Here is a 16,649-nt window from a genome sequence, read left to right on the forward strand (position 1 = left end):
AGAACTCACTCTGTTTGTGCTCTAAGAACAAGCACAGCCTTCACTACAATGTAGATCTGTTGAATCTTTCCTCCCAGTTATACCTTGAAATTTATGAACCATGTGACATTCTCATGTCAGGAAAATTTGACAGGATACATCAAGTATCAAATGAGTGTCATCTTAACCCATCTCAACTGTAAGTGAAATTAGCCTGGGGGTACGTTAGAAGTCAAGTTAAAAGTATGTTATGAATACAACCTACACATGGGGAGAGGAAGGGATGAGTCTGGGAGCCAGTGGATTAAAATTTTGACACTGCTAAACTGATTGTCTGATCAAGAAAGTCTTCACACTGCTGGGTTTCACACTCTGGTAGGAATGTGTCATATTAAGTGCTTGGTAGGAATTCAGACTCTTAGGCCGTGTTCATCAGCTGCCTAGGTCTAACTGATGCTGGTGTCCTGATACACACTTTGAAAAGCACTATTTCACCAAGTCCCAACGAATAACTTTAATTACTGTCAATGTGATAGAGAAAAAGAAGAAAAATTGAGTTGAAAATAGAAAAGATGACTGAGATATGGGTCTGTTATTTTCCAGTAGCACACAAACTCTCTTGAAGAACTACTGTTTTAGGCACAGTTGGTACTTGATCATTGTATAAATGAAACCCAAGCACAAAAATTTGTAAGTCTACAACTGTACCTCGTGGTGTTTCACTAATAAAAATTGAAAAAAAATAAATAAAAGGTAGAATATAAGAAAAGAAAGAACTACTGTTTTCTCCTTTAAATAGGACAGGATATTTAGGTCTAAGGTGATTTCTAGGTGGTTGGACCCAGGGGTAGTAAGGAGACAGTTAATGAGAAGGGCTCAGTCACAATGGAGAGGCATGCTGGTGATATCAGGAAAGTAAAGCCGCAGTCCACTGAAAACCAAAAATATGTGGACATGTCTAGAAACTAGGACAGCTGACTAAAGAGGTGGGAGGACATGAGCCAAAGTGATAGTACAAAGGGGTAGGTTGCCCAAGTCAGGCAGGAGGAATCTTTGAATGCAAAGTCAGGAACAGGCCCTGAGCAGTGTAATTATCTAATAGACCTTAAGCTATAGATCCCTATGACTATTTAGACACAAATAGTGCTTCATCTAAATAGTGTTTCAAGTCCAGTTAGTCATTTCCCCCTTTGTGCATATGAAATGATAGATTCCAAGAATCCATATGGATATCCCCTAGAGCAGACATTCTTGCTGAGTATCAAATGGAAGGATGAAACTGGATGCCAATAGGACTCAGAACAGTATGTCTAGGGTGGCAGAGATAAATGAATTTTTCAGAATTGTCTAATGCTAAAACCTGAACCTCAGATTAGTCATAAGTTGTATGGTTAGACACAGACAGTTGAAGTGGGAAGAAGGCTTGCTTTTCTCTGCTGACCTCGGGAGATTGTGGAGACGAATGGTAACACTGTTGGGCCATCAGCTACTCCTTTACCCTGAATAAAATCTCAGTGGCTAACTAAGAAGGCCCATGTTTACCAAACATTATAAAGGCATCACAGAAAATACCCATATGCATTGAGCAATACTAGCTGGGAAGGACAAAAATACAATATCTGCTCCCATCTGTGTCTTGTCCCTTTAGAAAATGTGTACGCATATGGTTAGTCCATGTTAATTAAGTCCAAATATGGATTGGATTCAACTTGGAAAGCCAGATAAATCTGCAGCTAAAACTTTTCCAAATGCTTTGATATTTCCTGAGCAAAAATGTTTTGAAAGTGTTGAATAGAAGAGGGCTAAACTGAACATAACGGGCAAGAAGATATGACATTACCAATGATTCAGATAATTAATACTGCCCACATTTTTAGCTACATTTAAAATTTTAGGTTATTTCACATATAGTATATGTTTTATACTCAAACATTCATGAAGGTAATATCTCACTAGCTGGCACATTAGGATAATTAGATCTGACTTATCCATGGACACTGTGTCTAAACTGGAGAGAAATGGTGTTCTGTTGGAGAGCAAGCAGCAGGCAGGGTGTTTGCCTTGCACACAGATGACGTGGGTTTGATCCCTGAACCCTGCCAGGAATGATTGCTGAGTACAGAGATGCTGTACGCCCTGATCACTGTTAGGTGTTGCCCTAAAACCAAAACTAAAAAAAAAAAAAAAAGAAATGGTGTTCTGATCAGATGGTGTGATAGTCAATCCTTGATGAGATAATACAACAAAGCAGAATTCCTCTACTCACTTGTAATAAGCAGCTAACCAAGATGGTGAGAATCAGTCAAGCCGCTAACTGAAAGAAGATGCAACTACCACCTGTTTTATGGGCTACCACTCCAAGGGAGAAAAACCAAGGAAGGAAAGTATCTACCTACAAGGAAGAAGACTATTCCTCTGCTTGGGTCTAAGCATGTAAGGTGAATGGAGCTTTAGTTTAACAGGTACAGGATGAGGAAGTGTCTGCCTATGGGGAATGAATGAAGATAACTGACTCCTTCTCTTCTCTCCCCTTTATTCTATAGCCAATCTAGAGTGATTGCAACATTCATTGAGTATTTAGTATGAGTCTGGAGCTGAGGGAATAAAACTTCTGATTAAACAACTACTGGCTAAGACAGATCAAGTTGATAGGGTACATGACTTTGAGATTTATTCCCAGCACTACATGGCCCCCTGAACATTGCTGCAGGTGGACCCTATAAATTAAGTAAGTAAAACCAAATGGTCAATTGATTTTTCTTTTCGGTGGTGGGGGGGTGATTTGGAGCCACTTGGAGGTGCTCAAGGGCTACACCCAGCTCAGTGCTTGGGAATTGTTCCTTATGATGTACAAGGGACCATTTGGTATCAGGAATGAAACCTGAGCCTAAGGCATGCAAATTATATGCCCCGCACGTTTGGCTATCTGCACAGCCCTATTTATTTATTTATTTATTTAGCTTTTTGGGTCACCCCGGCTATGCACAGGGGTTACTCCTGACTCTGCACTCAGGAATTACTCCTGGCAGTGCTCTGGGGACCATATGGAATGCTGGGAATCAAACCGGGGTCGGCCACATGCAAGGCAAACACCTTACTCACTGTACTATTGCTCCAACCCCCCTCCCCCAATTCTTTTTGAATTGTTGTGGAGAACCATGTCCAGTGATATTTATGTGTCCATGCAGTGTTGTGATTGAAACTAGAACCTGACTGCATGGAAGGCATGTGCTCTACTGTGTGAGCCACACCCACTACCTCAGATTGTTCATTCTTTTGCTATTGGGTTGTATGAATTATTTATATATTTTATTCTTAGTCCTTCATTAGATCTGTGAATGAAAATCTCCCCTTCAGCTTTTTGTCATGTTGATGGTTTTCCTTCACTAGTCAGAAGCTTTTTGGTTTGATGGAGTCCACTGTTCACTTTTTCTTTTGTCGCCTCTGCTTTTGGTGCCAAATCCCAAACAATATTAATCCATATCAATGTTAAGGAGAGCCCGGCAAGCTACCGAGAGTATTCCATATGCCAAACACAGTAACAACAAAGTCTCCAATGGAGACGTTACTGGGCCCGCTCGAGCAAATCGATGATCAACGAGAGGGCCTTTACCTTTACCTTTACCTTAATGTTAAGGAACTTAATATTCATGATTTTGAGTTTTACAGTTTCAGGATATATATCCTGAAATATATATAAATATATAAAATAAATTATATTTATTGTTACTAATTAGTTATTTATTATTTTCATTTATTATATGATACATGATAAAGAAATATACATTACTACCAGGTGTAGCCTAAAAAATAAACAAACAACAAGTCCTATAAATTTGGACCACACCTGGCAGTTCTCAGGACTTACCACCGTACTAGCTTCCAACCCAGGCTTACATATTTTACGAAGTAAAAACTAGAAATAGAAAGCAAAATAGGGCTACAAAGGCTCCCCAGATTCCATTTCTTGCATTTATCCTTTGGAAATGAAGACATTATCTTGAAAGAGATCGGAATCCCATGTTTATTTCAGCAGTTTTATGTAGATGGGCTATGGGAGCCTCATCAGCTGGAGCAGATGAAAACGGCTCTACCGTAAAGCGAGCTCCGTCATAATGCAGTAACGCCGTAAAGTGCCGACAGCCTGGGCAGAGGTTGGAGTAAGTGCCCAGCTTAGGAGAAGCTGGAGCTTTGTAGTGCAGCTTAAGGGCGCGTAGAGGGGACACCTCAAGTGTCTGTCAGACACGTGTCAACTCTTGGGCGCCTGGGAACAACCTTTCTTCCCCACTTGAAGCTGCTTGAGCTCTGGGGTGAGTCCTGAGCCCCTTTGACTTTCTCAGATGCACAACCTGGCTTCCCACTAGGGTGGGTCCCAAAGTTGGGGTGCAAGCCCTTGGCTGGTAATATTAGCCTCTCCTGCTTGGACCTCTCTGCCTCAGGGGTTTCCAGGGCCGAAGCCAGGTGTGAGGGATTTCCTGAGGTGGTTGCTCCACAAAGGGGTGGTTGGAGGGGCATCAGAACCCCTCCAGCACAATAGGGCTTTTAAAAAAATTTTAAACAAGTGTTAAAAAAAAACCCGATTCTGTGGTTTACTATTGTTGTTGATGGTTCCCCATGCACGTAATTCCGCCACCAGACCCTTCATTGGTGCCTCACTTCCCTCTCCCAAGGACCTCAACAGCCCCCTCTCTCAGTATCGTCTAACTCAGTAGTTGTGTGGATCAGTTCTCCAGTTGTGTCGTCTTTGGCCTTTTGCTGCTCCTTTGATGTGTTTAATTCCCGCATATGAGAGAGATTCTGTATCTGTCCTTTTTTCCTCTGACTGACTTCAGTCAGTAACACCATGCTATCTTTAATTCCCAGGCTCACTGATGCTTTTGATGCTCACTGATGCTACCCGGCTGCTGAAATGTAGCATCATTTCTCTAATAAAATACCCAATATTTGCTTTATCATCCTTTGAAAGGAAATGGTGGCTAAGATAAGGGCAGACCTTGCTTAGTGCACTTCAGTGTGGAATGTCAGATAATTACAGGTGTCCTTAATTGTCTTCCAATGACTTGTCAGCGATGGCTATGTTGAATCTACTGTTAAATTTCACAGGCCAGTGTAGTCATGGGGATTATGTGCATGCTAGCACCTCCTACCCTCTAGCCTTGTTTGTCTCCAGGAAGAATGGAATCATTGTGGTTCCCATGGAATTTCACAGCACTTCTGTGAAGCCTTGCTACTTAATTCTGATGTGGGCGCTTATGTTACAGTCATTAATTACTGCATTAAGTCAAGTCACAGAGCTAATGAGGATTTGGATACAGCGTTGGAAAATGAGAATATAATTTTGCCTGGATTATAGGATATAAAGATAAACATGGTACAAATATGCATAAAGATAATAAATAGCAGCTTTTCATAGCTGTCTTTTCAACACAGGCATACTGTCTTATCAAAATTGTGAATAAGATAAAGTATCACCATTGGTAACATTTAGGCAGGTCTTAGTTCACTGTGCATTTTATTTTTGGCTCTGACATCTAGAGTATTTTTTTTCCTCTGCCATAAAAATCATTATACAACTAAAGTTAGAACCTTTTGAAGTTCTTGCATCAGCTGTAGGATGATTCAAGGACAGGAGACTATGTGAGAAAAGTTGACCTGTCATGTGAGTGGGGAGAGTCAGTTATGAGACAGGATTGTTTGGGGAGTGTATTTGGATGTCTGACTAAAAATCTACACTTCACCTACTCTCAGTGATACCTGTAATCTTTCAACTGAGGGAGAAAGCTTGACAATCCCTAAGAGTTCTCTGTTACAACTCAAGTACTGCTGGGAAGGCAGAACACTGAATCATCAACACCTGGAATTATAAAAAGGAGGTTAACAAGCAAATCACCTCCAGTGCCAGAAAGGAATAATTTTCAGGTGAAGTAAAGTTTGTTGATGAGTCAAGAGATGCCTTAGCAAACAGGATGCTTTTCTAGAGGAAGATCATATAATTATAGTTTGGGGAACTTTTTGAATTTGAAAGTAGCATAAACCTCCCCACACCTGATTTGATCAAATAGGACACTGAATGCCAATCATATTTCGTTAGCTTAACTTCAGAAATCTTCATACTGGAGAAAAGCAATAAACCTATAGACAAAATTGTTAACAAAGGTTCATATCTTCTTTAAGAAAGATAGGGAGCTTTAAACACACACACACGATTAAATATACATCATAAAATTTGCATATACCTTAGGGTCGTTAGAGGACCTCTCTTAGCTCTCAGGTTAAGAGACCTTATATATAGGGTCACATTCAAGGAATGATGTTTAGTTTGCAGAAATCTTGGTAAGTTTCCTGTTTGTCTTAGAGCTCATAAGTTCATAACAGAACTTGTGAAATGATAAGAAAATATCTTAGTATTTTTTCTAGAGTTTATGACAATGCCATCCTTGACTGTATCGATATAGCAATGCCATATATTCGAATCTTCTAGTGTTCTTAACCAAATTAAAATATTTATTTTAAAATATTATTATTATTGAGGTAACATGGTTACATAATGTTTGTGCGTATGCTTTTCATGTATGTAACTAGTATTCCACCACCACCAATTTGCCAAAGACCCTCCACCTCTGTCTTTAGGTCACTCTAGGTTTGCTTCTTTCTTCCCGACCCATCAACTCCAGTCCACCCCCAACTTTGTAACTTCAGTTTTGTTGCCAGAGCCCAGGGTTTGCTTTCAGTGGACTGTGCTCATTTCCTTGTTCTATCCAAGCTGTAGCAAAAACAAGATTTTACCTCATTTTTGAAAAATCTGAGACATATTCCATTATGTGTATATACAATTTCTTTATCCACTCATCTGTCATTGGACAACCAAAACTCTTTTTAAAATCTGAGGAAATTGAGACTTAAGGTACATTTTATGAGTTCGTACATCTAATTATGAGAACAGACATTTAAGTTCAAAGGTAAAACCTTTGTGTAGTATGGTACAGAAGTTTCAAAAGTTGCGTTCAAAATCACAAGGTTCAGAGTTAAGACCCTAAACTAGAAAAAACTGGAAACTGTGAGATGAAATATCTCTTAGTATTGAAGGATGCACTGTAAAATCAAATCAGTAACACTAGTAGGACCAAACTATATGAAAATTAAGACAGGCAGTCCTCCATTCTTCTGAAAAAATGGTGGTCATTTATCATGTTCACAAATGTAGAGAAGAGAGATTGATTTAAGTTGTGGTAAATGTGATTTAAGTTATCTAAAAAAGAATTTTTTGTCTCTATGTCTTTATTTCTTTTTCCTTTTTTTGCTTTTGGGCCACGCCTTGCTGTGTTCAGTGCTTACTTGTGGCCTACACTCGGGGATCAGTCCTGGTGGGCTCATGGGACCATATGGGATATTGGGATTTGAACCTCAGTTAGCTATGTGCAAGGCAAGTGCCTTACGTGCTCTACTAGTCTCCAGCCCCAATATAAGGAAGAATTTCTGCACAGTGTTAGAGTAACATTATTATTATTGGCTGTGAAGAGAGAATATAAAAACTCTTTCTCTGATTTTGAAAATGAGTTCTCAACAGGTTGCCTGATGGCAAGGAACTGCCTTACGAGCTTTAATGGATCTCTTTGGTCCTCTGATCCCCGGATAGTAAAAATTTTCAGAGAGTAGACATGCTGTATAACATATGCCATATAAAGCTATCAAATACGTTTTTGTTGTAAAGCCAGTTGTACTTTGTTATGCTTTGAATTTAAAGCCTTTTCAGACATTTGCAGAATTTGAAGACGCTTGATGTTCCGATCCTAAAGCTTAACTTCTTTCCCCAACAGCCCTTTTGTAAAAATGAGTCCCAGTAAGATTGGTTCTGAAATGATGTCTTTTCAAATTGTATTTGTTTGCATCTTTGTACTTGTCTTGGTGCCACTGAAGGTTTAATGTTGGATTCCCAAACACTGAAATAGGAATCAAGATCTTTTATTCTTGTCCTAGTCTTTTATTACATGAGCTCCATTATTTTAGCTCATCTAACTTCTGGAAGAAATCATTTCCACCTTGGTAAAGCAAGGGTTTTTGATGAAATATTTCACAAGTTAATTACTTTAAATTTTGAAAAAGCCTATACTCCTAGAAAGGGCTGGAGCGATAGCACAGCAGGTAGGGCATTTGCCTTGTATGCAGCCGACCCGGGTTTGATTCCTCCGTCCCTCTCGGAGAGTCTGGCAAGCTACCGAGAGTATCCTGCCTGTACAGCAGAGCCTAGCAAGCTCCCCATGGCGTATTCGATATGCCAAAAACAGTAACAACAAGTCTCATAATGGAGACGTTACTAGTGCCTGCCTGAGCAAATTGATGAACAACATGAGGACAGTGCTACAGTGTTACTCCTAGAAAAGCCAGCATTGTAGCATAAAATTCACTGGGAAGCAAAAGAAGAAAACAGACACCAAAGACGTAGTATACATAGGAAGCAAGTTGCTTCTCTCCCAAAAACGCTTTCTCCTTTTTCCTTCCTTTCATCTTACAATGTGTTGTGCAATGCCCTGACTTCCAACAAATACTGTTTGAACAATAAGATGTACAGCACTCAAGGCTTACCTCACTATCAAACTCTGGGAGTCAGACCTTTTCAGTGACAGAAATTTAGAATTGGACTCACTTTAGAGGATATATAGAGTATGGCACAAGTAGTGTGTACTTGCTTTTACCTTGGGCAGTGATGATCAATATTTATGCGGTGGGTTAATAACAACCTTTCTGAGGAAAATGTAAGATCAAACTTACTACAGGAGTGAATGTTAAAAGAGAAGTGGACAAAAATAGATTTCATGCTTTATTACCATCAAAGTCTGTGTCCTGCATCATGTCCCCAGATTCTCTAACACTGAATTACTGAGGGACTGAAGAGATAGTATGGTGGGTAGAACAGTTGCATTGCATATGACTGATGCACGTTACTGATGGGGGACAGCTCAGATGGCTCCCTGAGTCCTTCCAGGAGTGATTCCTGAGTGCAGGGCAGAGGAAATCCTGAGTACCATCAGGTATTCCCCACCACTACCACCAAAAAAAAAAAAAAAAGATTTGTTTAAATTTTACTAAAGTAGACAGTTAGACAGGGAAGAACCCCTTGACAATGGATTTCCTAAGAAATAATAAAACCAACAGGGCCAAGGCTGAACACAGTAACCAAGCCCTGATAAGATCCTCACCTGGCACCAGCCACAGACCAGAGAAAGCTTGGGACCCCCTTCTGAGAGAAACCCCAGCAGGAACCAAAGGGCAGGAAAGGAATTTCAAAGAAGGCCATTGACCACTCCCAACTCAACCCCCTTGGCAACCACCCTAGCAACGGACTCTTACTAGGTAGAAAAGCCCCGCATGGGGCAGATTGGAAAAATTCTATAAAACCCAACTTGAACAGAGGAAGCCTGGGCATATGCTGCCTGGGCCCATGTGCTACTTATGTCCATGTGGCCGAGCACAGGTGGCGCCCAAGCACATGTGTCAGCCACATCTCCCTTCTGGAGGTGTGTGCTTTCATGCTTTCCTATCTAATGCTGGGATGTATGTAGGGACTCTCCATCTTTGGAGAAGCACATGTTCTCTCTTGAGTGCATTATTCTCTCTCACTTTTTCTCCCTCCTTCCTTGTCCACATAAACACTTTTTTTTAAACTTCACTGCTTGTCTACTCCTGAAATCCCTTTCTGCAAGGAAGACAAGAACCTCTAAATCCTGGGTGAGACCTAGACCCGACTCCGTGCAGGGGCTCACTTCAGACTTGAAGTGACTGATCTAAGACTTTCTTTAGATCAGTTCTGGCCTTCCTAGCAGGTACCTGGGGGCAAAAGCTGATCGGGAGACAGTGACTGTCTCTCTCCTCCCCACCTCATATAAGACCCACTGGCGGTGACCACCGACTTCATCCACAGTGTGTGAATCTGACACACGTGAAATTCTGGTCCAGTGTTATCTCTTTATTATTTTGGAGGATACAATTGGAGGTGCTCATCTATTATTCCAGGCTTTGTGCTCAGGGATCACTCCTTGTGGTGCTTAGGGGATCATGAGTGGTGCTCAGAGTCAAACCCAGGTGGGCTGCATGCATGGCATGTGCCTTACCTGATGTACTGTCTTTTCTGCCCTCACCTCCCTTTTCAGACCCCTGCCTTTTGGGAAATATAAAACCTTGAAAAGTGTGATATTGCTTGTAATAAAACCAGTGGATTGCATAGCTGTGTTTTGTTTATTTGGGGGCTTTGGTTTCCATGCAGAGTTCGTACAAAGCTAAGAATGCACGGAATTTTCCTGGAAGGAATGCTATCATCACTTGCCTTAGGTTTCAGGAAAATGCAAATACGAAACACCACCACAGACCACCACAGACCATTATTTTAAAAAATGTGGGCCACATGGTTAAGTATTTAAGTAATTAAATATGTGTTCTCACTATTCTTCACAGATATCAAATCTACTGTCAGAAAGATATCAAATTCTTCATGTCAGCTGTTTATTGCTTTGTATGTAGGCCAGTGGTTCCCTTTTCCCCAGAGGTCTTTCCAGTATAAACCTAAGAGTAGGGGCAAGTTTCCTACCAAATGATACTTCACTAGGGGCTTTCTTGGACTTTAAAACACCAGTAACTGGAGCCAGTTAGGCTGGATCTGCAGCTTGGATAGCACTAATTCTTGCTCTCTTGGTAAGTTGAGTCCAGTGACTCAAACAGAAGTGTGGGTGTCAGTTCTCAAATTCTAACTTTTTTTGCTTTTTGGGTCACACTCAGCAATGCTCAGGGGTTCCTCCTGGCTTTGCACTCAGGAATTATTCCTGGCTGTGCTTGGGGCACCATATGGGATGCCGGGGATCGAACTCGGGTCGGCTGCGTGCAAGGCAAATGCCCTACCTGCTGTGCTATCGCTCTGGCCCCTCAAATTCTAACATTTGAGTCACACAATTCATCTGCAACCGTATGACCACTTTCCCCATTGCTTTATTTCTAAGACTCATTTATCTTGTGTCAGCCTGCCTTGTTAGGCGGGAGTCCCGCCAGGGCAGGAACTGCATCTTACTCAGCTCTGGATCTCTAGGCTCAGCATAGCATTTGGCTCATTGAAAACACTTCCAGGCATATAATTAGATTCTGCAGTTCAAATCTGCCAAGTATTGTCATTCCCTAAAAGGGCATGCCTAGTTCTCGTTCACCAAAGATCATTCCTCTGATTTCATAGACCATCCACCATGAAGGGAGGGGGATCAAAACTAGCAAATACCACCCCAAGACCCTTGGGGTCATTCATAGCAATTGTGCTGTTCTTGTGCTGTTCTTTTTGGTAATTCTCTTTGCTGGAATCATGTTGTGTATAAGTTCCATGTCATCATGCCATCTTAACTTAGGTTATACACAGTTCTGTCTCTTACACTGAACATGTCATCTCATGTGAAATAGTTTCCTTAAAATTTATAAAAAATAAAATTAATTTCTTTAAAAATAAAGTAGGGAGAGCTTCCTGTTTCTTTATGGAAGCAATAGCTACCATGTTTTGCAAATGAATACTCTCTTTTGCTTCACAAGATATTAGGACTCTTGGCCATCAGCAAGCTGTCAAACTATAAAAGTGCAATATATAATCCAGATCTCTAGTCTATCAAGTTGTAAGATTGGAATTTGATGGTGGTAGGTGTGCAAACTTATGCATATTATTTTCAAGGACACTAGCTTTCAGTTTTTGGTAATGAGGTTGAGCAGAAAAGAGGAATTATTTTATGGATATTATGATGTCAATATTTCTTCAATGTACTAGCTATTGCATATACAGTACCTTGTCTTGGCCCATTGGGCAGGTTTACAAAGGATGCTATCTTGGCTTCAAGGAGCTCACTGTTTAGAAATAATGTTAACTTTAAAATAACATTATTTAATTTATTGAGCACATACTTTGTGGTAGGTAGTAAGATAAGTATTACTAGATATACTACATCAGGGATTAGAAAATTATGACCATAGGCCCAACTCTAGTCCACTATCAGTTCTGGTGACGTTTTATTGACATACAATCATGTCCATTATGTATTGCCTATGATTTCTTTTTCGCTACAATGGCTATAATGCCAGAGTTGATTAATTAACATGAGATTGTCTGGCCTACAAAGCTAAAATATCGTCTAATACTTTACATAAAATATTTTCTGTCATTTTCTCTATATCATTCAGTTTTAAAGCAATACTCATAGATAAACTTGGTTTTCCTCACTTTACAGTTAAGGTAACTGGAGATTTTATTATATAGCTTTATAAATGGCAAAGTTTGGATTTGATTCTCAATTTGTCTAATTAAGAAAAAAATCCATGTTTCTATGTACAGAAATAGTCATAATACAATGTAGAAAAAACTAAGAGTCTTACGTTTTTTCCACAGAAAAACTGTTCCTAGAGTTCAGAAAACACTTTATTTTGAATACAGGCTAATATAGATTCTGCTAAAGAGCATATTTGAACACACACAAAAATGAATCGTAGGAACTGTCTCTCACAAGCTTAAGTCTAAGAAAACATAAGAGATCAAGTTCTCATATTGCCTTCAGCAATATGGAGTTGTCAATGATCATGCCAAACCATTCATTTTTTGGGGGGGGTAGGTGGAGTGGGTGCAGGGGATGTGCTGTTAATGGTACAGGCTGTCTCACTCGGGGCACCCAGAGGGGGGCCGATGAGAGCCTTCCCCACCCCAAGGGACCAGCCCCAGCAGCCGAAAACCTCCAGAACCCAACTGCAGTCATGCTCACAGCCAATACCCACACACTTGGGCTGAGCCTCATGTACAAGTGAACGTATTCCTGGACCTCTTGGCTGCATTTGCAGCAGCACGACACATCATAAGACACTCCCTACTCATTCTACAGGGGTACCACACACATTTGATGGGGTTCAAATAGTAGGCAACCAATCGTAGAGGGAAATATATATGTATATGCACATATACATATTTTTAGATATATACGAAAGCTCACATCACTCAAGCTTTAACAATATGTTAGTGATATCCTAAAGAATGTCTTAATGGCCCCTGACAAAATAGAACAATCTTCACACTGTTTCCTCTATGAATACTTTTTTTGTAGCATTTTCAGTGGTTTTTCATATCAAACAATACAAAATATATTATTTTGGGTGTGCTTTGGGACAGGGATTGGGGCTTGGGAAGGAAACATCCCAAATATGTGGGAAGGTGTCATGGTGGTGGGATTGGTGTTTGAATATTAAATGTAATCAAATATTGTGAGCTACCTTATAAAATAAAAAATAAAAAGAAAAAATGAGAATTTGTGCATTTTACTTAATGGTAATTGAGATAAATGACTCAAACGTTCTTTACTGAGCAATCAAAGCCCTATTTGTGCAAATATTTACCATCATTTTCCTATCATTTTTCAAAATGTAAATGTTTTGTGCATAATCAACTTCTGAGACCATTGGGACCTCTGGTACTCTCATGGAAAGATAAAAAGGAGACCACAGAAATCAAATATTCATGCACATCTTGCCCTACTGGATTAGGCAGCTTTAGGTCAGGAGAAAAATGTTGAATAGGTTCAATTAAAGCAAGCTTACCTGATACTGTAGAGCACTTTGCCATTCTTTGAAATCCTAAGCAGTTTATTGTCAGTCGTGACATCGTGGAAGTTGGCACCCTTCTCATTGGCAAAGAATAAATCTGGTTTCCAAATGGAGTCCAGCATGGATGGGTCCAAGTCCAGGGAATCATCAGGATACTCGCTATATGCCAGCCGAGAATCGTTCCACTGCTGTCTCAGAAAAATGTTCACTCGGTAGTCCTATAGAAATGCCATATATAAGTTGCTTAGAGCCCACTCTAACACAAGATGTTCATCTGCATTTCCTGCTTTCCCCCTGATTTGGTACAATGTTGGTTGGTGTCTTAGTAAACCAGACTGAGTCTAAGTTGGTAAAAACAAACCGCTCAAGTTTCATCAGATGTGGGAACAGAGGTGGGAAACGAAGGAAGAAGCCTCTAAACCAGAACACTAATGGAACAAAGAGATTGACATGCTTGAATTATTATGTTTAAATTATTCATTTGGGGAGAAAATAATACTAATTCAAACGGATTTTGCTTTTGAAAAAGTTATCTATGAAAACACAGAAGTCGATTTATACTGGCAGGTTGTCAAATAAGACTGGTCTGTTTTCCAAATCAGCTGAGGTGCTTTGGATAGATGGAAACCCACTCTGTTAATTTGGGAGTGCAAATTGTATGATAAACCTCTTGATATTGTGGGGCTGGAGCGATAGCACAGCAGTAGGGCGTTTGCCTTGCATGCAGCCAGCCCAGCCTAGCCAGGTTCGATTCCTCTGCCCCTCTTGGAGAGCCCAGCAAGCTACCAAGAGTATCTTGCCTGCACAGGAAAGCCTGGAAAGCTACCCATGATGTATTCAATATGCCAAACACAGTAACAACAAGTCTCAAAATGGAGATGTTACTGGGCCTGCTCGAGCAAATTGATGAACAACAGGAAGACAATTTAACAGTGTATTGTGGGGCAACATTTTCAAAACTTGGCAACATAAATACTACTGATGAAATTAAGTATGTTCAGCAACATACTTTAGAAACTCTTAAATATTTTCTTATTTCTCTGAGTGGAATATATATGCAGTAATCACCTTATACTTCATCAGATAGGCATCTTTTATGTTTTCTTAATCAGATCACCTTCTGACAAAAGTGTTTCTACTGGTGGGAGCCTCAAGTAAACCCCTGACATTCCTACTTTTTCTGGAAATTTCCTTTTGTGCTGTAACTACACTCCTGCGAATTTCTATTTAAAGAATTTTAGGTTTATGGAAATGCATCCTGCATTTCATAATCTGAACCACATCACATTAGAGGCTTCAATAGTATTTATTCCTTAGTCTTGCAGATATGGTGCAGAAATAATACTTGTCTATTCCTATAGCTTGAGTTCATTTATCATGATATATACTAATTCCTTTTTTACTCTCTTTACCTTTTCTCACCAACATTTGTTTCATCTCCACATCTTTGGTACCTGGATTTCGGATCATTGTTTAGTTGATTCTGAAGTTAACAACTTGCTGATCTGAGAACTTCCTAGTTTCAGTCCCCAGAGTCCCACATTGAGGAAATACACTCAATCCTAGACAAAACTGGGGTGGTTGGTTACACTGCACAGACATTGGAGACAATCTTGGGATGGTCAATTTTGGTTTATTTCTTTGGAACATAAAAAATAAATGGTAAAGGCTGGGCTGTATGGAAAAGAGTTCCTTCTATTTACTAAACTATCCAAATGCCTTTGACTTAATTTAAAAAACAGGCATCCTGATAGTCAAGCTGAGTATTTTGTAGCAATAGCACAGCGGGTAGGGTGTTTGCCGTTTGCCACATGGCCAACCCGGGGACCCGCGATTGATTCCTCTGTCCCTCTCGGAGAGCCTGGCAAGCTACCGAGAGTATCACGCCCACACGGCAAAGCCTGGCAAGCTCCCCGTGGCATATTTGATATGCCAAAAACAGTAACAACAAGTCTCACAAATTTGTTGTGTGATGTTACTGGTGCCCGCTCGAGCAAATCGATGAACAGTTGGAGGACAGTGCTACATTGCTACAGATATTGGAAAGAGTACCCAGTACAAGTCTAAAGAAGGATAATAAAGATATATTAGCGGTAAAAATTAGTCATAAAAATCCAGCTTATTTGGAAAGTCTGAAGTATATTTAAAAACATGCATTTTACTTCATTGTGCAACATAGGCACTTTCTGACTTGGCAATTCTTCTCAGTTGGGGTTTATTTGGGATTATACCAGGTTTGTGCAGCATATTTTCGGCATTAGGAGGATGCTGTTTGGGCTCCTCTAGGCTTCCATCCCATCCTATTTGTTCACTGGCTTCTCTTGTGAGCCAATTAGTAGAATGGCAGAACCTCAAAACTTTCCTCATCTTGTATTTTTGGAATTGTCCGAAGGCCTAGAGTGTTGTAACTGAAACTTGGTAAGCAGTTTAGTGTTTTATTAACAACACAAGCTTCTGAAAGCTCTAGAGTTTTATATGAGTCAGAAAGTGGGGCTGTGTGATCTGTAATAAATTTAAATGGGGCTGTTGAAAGTATAATAATTCAAATTTACATACAGAAGATACATCAACCATAAGATTTCCCTCAGTTTTCCTGACGGGAGAAGTGTTGTTTCTTTAGTGTTTGACATTCACCCCTTTTACTTCCTGAGAGCCATTTATTCTGGACCAAAATGATCATGCTTCAACAGTAAGTCAAAAAGAAGAGGATCTGTCCCTTGGCCCTCCCTGGAGGTAGAGAACTCGAAGTAGGGGAAGTAATGACAGCTGCAGGTAACAGGTATCTTAGGCGAGGGTCCTGGAGAAGTAGTCATCAAATGGGAAGAAGCCATGAGAAAAGAAAGAATCAGCAAAGTCCCCAGGACTTGCACAGTTCTTGCAAGCCTCCCTTGCATCTGGCAATCACTTAAAGATGCATATTGAGGGATTTTACAGAACGTTTCATTTGTGGCACTTAATAGGAAAACATTGACAGTTTAAAATTCTTAGTATAAATTTTTACAGCTAATGTATGTCTTTTTGTTAAAGTTTCTCTCATGGGTATTCTCCATTGTTTTTTGATTTTCTAT

The 16,649-nt window shown here is 40.1% G+C and overlaps 1 protein-coding gene across 4 annotated transcripts in view; it reads right to left on the reverse strand.

Annotated features, from left to right (window-relative positions):
• The window catches only part of GLRA2 (glycine receptor alpha 2), a 213,262-nt gene that overhangs the window by 144,646 nt on the left and 51,967 nt on the right, over positions 1 to 16,649 (reverse strand). For all 4 annotated transcript variants that reach the window (XM_056131184.1, XM_056131183.1, XM_056131185.1 and 1 more), the window contains one exon: positions 13,576 to 13,799. In XM_056131184.1, coding sequence (XP_055987159.1) covers positions 13,576 to 13,799 — 224 coding nt within the window. The remainder of the gene's footprint in view (positions 1 to 13,575; positions 13,800 to 16,649) is intronic.

The sequence above is a fragment of the Sorex fumeus genome, unplaced genomic scaffold, assembly GCF_029834395.1.
Source record: "Sorex fumeus unplaced genomic scaffold, SorFum_2.1 ptg000086l, whole genome shotgun sequence".
NCBI classification, from domain to species: Eukaryota; Metazoa; Chordata; class Mammalia; order Eulipotyphla; family Soricidae; genus Sorex; species Sorex fumeus.